The sequence below is a fragment of the Primulina tabacum genome, chromosome 8 (genome assembly GCF_025594145.1).
Source record: "Primulina tabacum isolate GXHZ01 chromosome 8, ASM2559414v2, whole genome shotgun sequence".
Classification (NCBI taxonomy): domain Eukaryota; kingdom Viridiplantae; phylum Streptophyta; class Magnoliopsida; order Lamiales; family Gesneriaceae; genus Primulina; species Primulina tabacum.
The window spans coordinates 1,605,313-1,614,374 of NC_134557.1; the positions used below are offsets into that span (position 1 = coordinate 1,605,313).

Consider the following 9,062-nt stretch of genomic DNA (forward strand, 5'->3'; position numbering starts at 1 on the left):
TGAGACAAGCATAATACGTGTGATCTGTATTTTTTTTGGTAAAAACTCTGTGTGAGACAGTCTCACGGGTCGTATTTTGTGAGACGAGTCTCTTATTTGGGTTATCCATGAAAAAATATTACTTTTTATGCCAAGAGTATTATTTTTTATTGTGAATATCGGTAGGATTGACCCGTTTCACAGATAAAGATTCGTGAGCCCGTCTCACAAGAGATCTACTCTTTTTTTTATCATAAATTTTTTTTGTGAAAATATCCAGGTAATTTAATTTTGTGAGATAAATATTTTATTTATGTCATTCATAAAAAATATTATTTGTTTATGATAAATATGAGTGTAGTTAAACCGTCTCAAAGATAAAGATATATGAAACTGTAATATACAAAACTTAATATTTTTATACATTATTCCACTACAGAAAATCCAATTTCAGACCGTTGTATTTTTAAGAGCAGATATAAAATCGTCTATCAAAGGTAGACATGTGTGTGTTTTTATAACATAATGAAATGCGTTTGAATTTTTTATTTTTTTTTAAATATGAGGCTAATAATATTTTTTAAATTTCATGTCTTCTGTAATCTTCAGTTCTCACAATATATGCGATTAGCTCCTTCACGTTGTATTTACTCAGGGAAAAAAGTGTCACCCGCCCCAATAGTCTGGAGATAGATATAAACACATACGTATATCATACATATAATACATATGTATTTTGTATTCGAAACCAAATTATTGGGTAATTGGTATTAATATCATACTCTTGCATATACCAAGTTTCCTCATTTTGCCCGATCCAGCTGCCAGCTTTCTAATTTTTCAGATTGAGAAATCCAAAATCTTCAAAATCCCACTACGGTACATATTATTGTTTTCATAGATAGTGATTTTTTGTTGTTCTTGATCTATATCCATGTGTATGATCGCGATATTGGTGTTTTTTAATGAAATTTTGTGTGATCAGCTCTTGCATTTTATTTTTCGTTTTTGAATTGAATTGGTCACTGACGGACTTTGAGTGAGTCAGTTATTATTGCTTACATACATCAAGATCCCTACTTTTTTCCACGATTTTGACGTATGCAAGATTAAAACTGAAAATTGTTTGGAATTTCTGTTAAATGGACTGAGATAATTGATTCATGGATGATTTGAGTTTCATATCAGCTGCTTTCTTGTGAATGTTTTGTATTGGGTGCGTGTTTTCTAGTTTTAATCTTTCTTGTGTCGGGCAAGAGTTCTGTTTTCTCTGTAGACCATATTGTATGTTATCTTTTTCGAAATTCTAGTTTTTGCTCCTGGCTCCTATACATTTACATAAAAAAATGATTTGTGGACCGACCGAACGGTCGGGCCTCCCATGTGGCGGTCGACAGCAGCTAGGTCTAGAGGTAGCTGGGTAAGTTAATGGAGTTCGTCGCTTTTCTCACTGCACCGATGGCCTTGCGATCTCCTTATCCTATATAAATAAGAACTTTTTCACTTTTTTTTTTTGATCAACAAGAAATCTTCCTATTGGGCCTCGCGAGGAAAAGGCATCAAAATGGGGTTGGGGTTTCGGTTTCTTCCAGGGCAGAGTCAATTCTTCAAGAATGAAAGTTGCCCGAGAGCGGGATAATTCGTCGACCTGAAAGGCTCGACCCTTCCTTTAGCTACTAAGATGTTTCAGTTCGCTAAGTTTGAAAAGTCCAAAGAGCGCAGACTTCTTTTATTCATCAAAGCTCATCCTAATCTCCGTCGAGATTACTGCCTTTGCCCTGTCCTATCATCTGTATAATGGAGTGCGGATCTTATATAACTTAGCACTTCTTTTCTTATTGATTCCAAGGGCGGCGGCATTCTTGAATGAAGTCTATCCGAACCGAATTAGCACTTCTCAGATCAGGCTAGGCCTAGACTGCTTTCAAGGTTCACGTTCACTACGGACGGAAACTCCTACTGGCATTCCTCGTTACTTGACTGACGCTCTCGCTCGACTCAGATAATGATGAAGCTCGAGCTCATCTCTTGCCAAGCTAGCTCCGATGCTACTGCTCAGCTCTGAGACTTCAAGAAATCTTTTCCTCATTACAAATCTTTGATCTGCCTGGACCCATCCGTTTGAAATAAATAGGTTGTTGTAAAAGGTCTGCTTATCCTTCCCATGCAGTAGTTACGGGGATCTTGTCTGAAACACAACGTTTGAGTAGTGCCAAGGAGAGTCTGATCCCATATATGTGTGCTTTGGATTGCTTTATAAGATTATCTGCTGATAGTATTTTAATTTGTAATGATGATATTTTTGCCATTTTCCGTGAACATAATATTAACTAAGCTACACGATGTTTGATTTTCATGTTTCTGATATTTCTCCAAATATGGCTGACCTTTTCAAATGTTTCAATGTCGATCATCGAAAGTTTGTCGCGACTGGGTGAAAGAGAAGTATATTGAACACAAACAAGATGGACGACAGTGGGGGGTGGCTTTTCTTTTTCGACATTTAAAGATAATGGTGCATATGGAACTGTTTGTGCTGTCATCGTGGCTGTGGTTATACCTATACTGCTTGCCGTGCTCCTCGGAGGAAAAAGAAAGACGAAGCAGAGAGGTGTTCCGGTTCAAGTTGTAGGTGAGACTGACTTGGTAATGCGTAATGCTAGATCTGCCAAATTGGTCGAGGTTCCTTGGGAAGGGGCTACAACTTTGGCGGCTTTGTTCGAGCAGTCCTGTAAAAAACATTCCCATGAAAAGTTTCTTGGGACAAGAAAAGTGATTGGGAAGGAATTTGAAACAGCTAACGATGGGAGAAAATTCGAGAAACTTCATCTGGGAGAGTACCAGTGGGAAACTTATGGGCAGGCTTTTACTCGTGCCTGTAACTTTGCGTCTGGTCTTCTTCAAATAAGCCATGATGTGGACACTCGTGCTGCAATTTTTTCTGAAACCTGCGCAGAGTGGATGATCGCATTTCAGGTAATGTTTAAAGTTATCGTGTAGGTTTTTGAACTTCTGTTTTGTTTTTCTTTCTGAGTCTTTTCTGTAACACAACCAATTTCACTCGCCCTTTCGTAACCTTAGAAATTCTGGTGTATATGTTTGGACTTCTTATTTTTGTTTCCGAGTTTTTTCTGTGTGATTACCAATTTTATTTGCTCTTTGGTGTCAGGCATGCTTCCGGCAGAACATCACTGTTGTTACAATTTATGCTTCCTTAGGGGATGACGCCCTAATTCACTCACTTAATGAGGTTGTAATCAATTCCTCACTTCTAAACTTTTTTCCTGTTCAATTTCCGTGTGCATTATTTTATCTTGTATCTTCACTTTAGCATACTTTTGGTTTTTGTTGTTTTCCCGGTTGGGTAAAACTTTGTTTTGAAATCGTCTTTGTAAGAACTCCATCAGCGAGTATTACTTACTTTCTCCAATCTTTGCCAGACTCAAGTATCAACTGTGATTTGTGACTCCAAGCAATTGAAGAAGTTGGCAGCAGTAAGATCGAGTTTGAAAACCATTAGCCAGGTTATTTGTATTGATGATGAAGACACGCCAAGTGGTTCCAATGCTTCTCAAGATATTGGAAATTGGAGGGAATTCTCTTTTTCGGAGGTGGAAAAACTTGGAAGCAATAATCCTTCTCGTCCTAGGCTTCCCATCAAGAAAGATATCGCTGTCATCATGTACACAAGTGGCAGTACAGGCCTTCCTAAGGTTTGAATGAAATTGTCGTTGTGCTGATGGACATGCATTGAATTCAATTTTCTGCTTGGTTCACAAATGCAGTACGCTCTTCGTCAGTGGAAATCAATTTCTATGGGTTGAAATGCACGTATATAAACAAACACTTTAAATTGCATCTTCTGGATCCTCATGAAGAGGGATATCTGAAACAAAAAAATATATAACCTATTTTCTGAATGAGATGATTTTAAAAGTTGTGCGTAAGAGAAGTTAATATGGTGTTAGAAACTCGGTGTGTTGGAGAAAATGTTGAATAATGCTGATTCTGCTTTCTGCCACCATTTTGCTCTCAAAATGTGATTTTTTTTAAAATTTATTTTAACATGAACTCTGATTCACATGCATATGTAATCTTCACAATTCTGATTATTAATGATTCATATTTTTTTTCAAGGGTGTTATGATGACTCATGGAAACATTGTAGCCACTGCAGCTGCTGTTATGACAGTCATTCCAGGAATTGGTAGCAAAGATGTCTATCTTGCTTACTTGCCTTTAGCTCATGTGTTTGAATTAGCTGCCGAGGTAGCATGTTAATTAAATTTGTTGTTGTTGCGGTCACTGATGATAATTCTTCTAGATCTAAGATTTTGTGCTCTTCTAGACTGTGATGTTGACTGCAGGTACCGCAATTGGCTATGGCTCGGCACTGACATTAACAGACACCTCCAACAAAATAAAAAAAGGAACACAGGGAGATGCATCTGTGTTGAAGCCTACATTGATGGCAGCTGTTCCAGCTATTCTAGACCGTATTAGAGACGGAGTTCTGAAGAAGGTCTTTTGCAAACTGTGTTTTATTCTTCATCAGTATGCTTTGTTTGCGTGTGCGTGTGCGTGTATGAGGTTGTAAAAGTCGAGGAGATGAAGTTTTATCTTCTTTAATATGTATCCTTTTCTTTGTGTCAGGTTGATGAGAAGGGAGGGTTTGTGAAAAAACTTTTCAATATTGCGTACAATCGTCGACTGACAACCATTGAGGGGAGCTGGTTTGGTGCCTGGGGTATAGAAAGTCTCGTTTGGGATATTGTTGTTTTTAAGAAGATAAGGTCTATTCTTGGAGGAGAAATTCGACTTATGCTTTGTGGAGGAGCTCCTTTATCTGGGGATGCTCAGAGATTTATCAACATTTGCATGGGGTATTTCTTCTATAATTTTACTTTACCGAAATAATCGTGGTATCCACTCAACCAGTGCAGTTGTTTCCGCTTAACGAGTTGTCTACGTTTTTCAAATTGTCTTTGATATTTTTTTGGCACCTGGATCTGTTTATAGGGCGCCTATTGGTCAAGGATATGGCCTAACAGAAACATGTGCGGGAGCTGCCTTTTCAGAGTGGGATGACCCTTCTGTTGGCCGTGTTGGTCCTCCACTTCCTTGTTGTTACGTCAAGGTAAAATTTATGTTGATACCGAATATTATTTGAATTTAAATGTGGGTTTTTCGTTGTTGACGCAAGCAAAGTGAATAATATCTGAGGCATCATCCTTAGGCTGTGTTTAGTATGAGAGATTAGGTGGGATATAGGAATGATTATGTGTCTAAACCTAAGTTTGGTTCATTTTTTTTACTAAACTCATTCAATCAAGCCAAAATAAGGACAAATTTGTAGTAAAGGTTGACAATTAAGCTTATCCACCTCTAACCCAAGGACTAAGAATCCATATATTAAACACACCCATTTTATACCAAAAATGCACTTTGCCCGCATAACAATACTACTTTTTCGATAAATCCTTATCTTGCAATCTGGCAGCAAATACCGTGGCTGTTCTTCAAAGTCAGTCGACAATATTTTTTTGATGGGGTCATTTGTTCACAGTTACATGTTTCTCTTTGATGTTAGACACTAGAGGTCAAAGATGCGAAGACTAGAATAGCACTCTCATTTCTCTACTCTTTACTGATTCAGTAAATTGGGCCCTCAAACTAACACTACGTTCTAAATTTATTTTACCATCAAGGCAAATTAATGTGTTGCCTTCTCTCTCTGCGAGTGACAAAAAATTATAAACCTCCAGTTTTATAAGTTTCTGCTTGTTGGACCTGAAAGTTTTAGTTAACTCGAATAACTTGCCCTGTACATTTCAGTCCTGAGGGCCTATAGCTAACTCCTCGTGCTGAAAATTATAAAATGCAATGGCAAAAGAAACTACTATAATTTTGAAATGTTCATTTTTGGAAATCACACAAATTTTTTTAACTCTTTTTTTGGTACTTATCTTTGCAGCTCGTGTCTTGGGAAGAAGGTGGTTATACCGTTGTAGATAAGCCAATGCCACGGGGAGAGCTTGTTATTGGTGGACACAGCGTGACTGCTGGTTATTTTAACAATGATTCCAAAACTAAAGAGGTGTACAAGGTGCAAACTTGCTTTCGGCAGACATGTTAACTAGGCAACCACTGTACCTCTTTCTAGTTTCTAACTAATGTATTTCTCTCATACAGGTCGATGAGAGAGGCATGCGTTGGTTCTACACCGGTGATATTGGAAGGTTTCACCCTGATGGATGTCTTGAGATTATTGATAGGAAGAAAGATATTGTGAAGCTTCAACATGGCGAATACATTTCTCTTGCAAAGGTAATGCACCAGTTGCACAACCAGTTGTGGAGTAGGTAATAAACTTGGTTGGTCTCTCACCAGATAGACTATTATTTGGGATTTATCTCTCATCTTTGGCTAATTACATGATATTAATGCATTGGGTTTGATCTTCCGTCTTAAGGTTATGATCTAGTATTTGTGCTTTTTGTTAAGAATCGATTAAAGTGGATGAGGTACATTAGCATTGATATTTTGATTGATTTGAGTAGAATTTGACTCATCAAATGCTGATAATTTCAGGTTGAGGCAGCAGTGTCGTCGAGCTCATATGTTGATAGTATTATGGTCTACGCGGATCCCTTCCACAACTTTTGTGTAGCTCTCGTGGTGCCTTCACGTAAGGCTCTTGAGGGATGGGCCCGTGAATCTGGAATAAAGTACGAGGATTTTCCCGATCTGTGCAAAAAAACTGAAGCGAAGACTGAGGTTCAACAATCACTTTCCAAGGTTTGTTCCTATTTCACTTCCATCGAATATTTACCCTTGTCAACCTCTTATTTCTGTTGCGAATTTGTGATTTTTCTTAAAAGTTTTGCTATGTTGTTGCATAGTGCATAAATGCATAATCAGCTCACAGCCTTTTAAACACTCTGGAGTGGAACCATTGTACTTATACATACTCTATGTCCATATACTTTTTGAAAGTGCTCACTCATCGTGTTGGGTTCTTGGTCAGATATGGGAATGAGCAGACACAGGAGCAAAATTAATTTTAAAAGAAAAAATTATAGTAGGGGATTAGACAAAGTTATATCTCGATTGTGAATAGAAGCAAAGAACTATGTAAGTTCTTACCAGAAGAAAGGACATAAGAAAAAGATCTATGAGTAAACGACAAGTGTTGGTTTCTACGTTGTTTTTTAAAAGCGTATCTTTGTCAAATGTTACTGGCACGTCTGTATCCCTGTGACATAGCATTTTACTCATTCCCTTGGTATAACTTGCAGGCAGCCAAGGCGGGTAAACTGGAAAAGTTTGAAATTCCAGCAAAGGTTACGCTGTTGCCGGAGCCGTGGACTCCAGAAACTGGCTTGGTTACTGCAGCTCTGAAGTTGAAGAGGGAGTCATTGAAGAACAAATTTAAAGATGAGCTCGAACAGTTGTACAAGTGAAACAAATTCTTGATCGTCATGCTTTGTTCTTGCTGTGGAGAAATTATGTATTTATATTAACGTGTCACCTTGATTTTGAAAATTTAATCTGAACTTTTATATGAAACTCTTGGAACGAAATCCTCTTGTCTCTCTCTATGTGAAATGTCACGAGAGTGTACCTTTAATTGAATTGAAAGATTTGGATTTATTTAAAAATATTTGGGATTTGAAATAAATAAATGTATTTAAACAAATCAATAAATTTGTTGCAATGAATTATCATAAATCCGAGTGTTATCACGATCTTGCAGTTACCATGCAGCGGAGAGAAAAATTGGGTTCCTCTGTTTTAGGTCTCATCAAGTATAAATTATGTAATGCATTAAAATAATTTTATTTTGGTTGAGTCATGTAATGGCATAAAATTAAAGGTAAAAAATTTATGTGAGATGGTCTCACGAGTTGTATTTTGTGAGACGGATTTCTTATTTGGGTCATTCATGAAAAAATATTACTTTTTATGCTAAGAGTATTACTTTTTATTGTGAATATCGGTAGGGTTGATCCGTTTTACAGATAAAGATTCGTGAGATCGTCTCACAAGATACCTAATCAAAATTAAATTCATTTTTCTTGGGATGCATCTAACTTTTTAGTAATTGTTCAATTTTATACTATTATTTTTTCCGATCAATTTATATTCAAATGACTACATCGTCACTAAGGAAAACAGACCTTAATACTAATTTTCAATTACATGTATTTTGGGTTATGACTTATGAATGATTGATATGCACAGTTTACATGTTTTATTATTTTATAATTATAATAATTAATAATTTACATTTACTTATTAAAAAAATAGAGTGATTGAAAGCTTTTCTGGGCTTGGTCCATTTTTATGGGCCTCTAATTGTCTACTTGGGCCCTGTATTTTTCTTCATCCTCTCACTTCCATCTCTGCTCCCTCGATTCTCCATTGGAACATCTTGTTAAAGCTTCAAGATTTAAGGTACAATTCGGTTCATCGATTATAAAAACTTTAAACGTAAGAGCACCTAATCTATCAAGAATCTTGTTTTCGAAAAAGGGTTCCTTTTCTGCTGAGATTTCATATTGGTTTTTTGTTGTGGTGTTTTCATTCATGTCTAGTCCTGGAACTTCACTAGAATTGAATTCATGTGGGTCATAATATTATTAGCTGATTATCGTGTTTAGTGTGAGATGATGCCCATTTGCTTTTGTCGCGAAGTGTTCTTTTAATTTTATACAAAAAAAAAAGATGTGGTTTTAAGCAATTATATCATACAAGAGAGGTCGATTAACATTCATATGTTTATATATTATATATTTTTATTTATATAAGAGAGGTCGATTAATGAATTTTCGTACCTGCCTTGGTAATCGATTGCTTAATCCAGTGAAATTTTTTGGTGTGATTGCAGAGGAGTCGTTCTTTTTATTTCTGTTTTGTACTTTTGATTTCTAAATTCTTGATGTTGTCAAAATTTATTTTTCGTGCATTAGTTGATAAACACGATGTAGTCTTTTGAAGGATTGCCATGATAAAACTAGGCTTCCTGTTTAAAAAATATAAGTAAGAGGAGAAAATCTTCAATCTCCATACTTGGTGGAATA

At 36.4% G+C, this 9,062-nt stretch overlaps 1 protein-coding gene across 1 annotated transcript; it reads left to right on the top strand.

Moving 5' to 3' along the window:
• The first annotated feature begins 604 nt into the window (after nt 1-604).
• On the top strand, nt 605-7,562 carry LOC142552770 (long chain acyl-CoA synthetase 8-like). The gene is made up of 12 exons (XM_075662583.1): nt 605-858; nt 2,400-2,955; nt 3,149-3,229; nt 3,420-3,692; nt 4,117-4,248; nt 4,328-4,501; nt 4,633-4,862; nt 4,999-5,116; nt 5,954-6,085; nt 6,172-6,306; nt 6,571-6,777; nt 7,278-7,562. The coding sequence occupies exons 2-12, from the start codon at nt 2,629-2,631 to the stop codon at nt 7,440-7,442; spliced, it is 1,974 nt and encodes a 657-aa protein (XP_075518698.1). The 5' UTR covers nt 605-858; nt 2,400-2,628; the 3' UTR covers nt 7,443-7,562.
• Nucleotides 7,563-9,062: the final 1,500 nt, after the last annotated feature.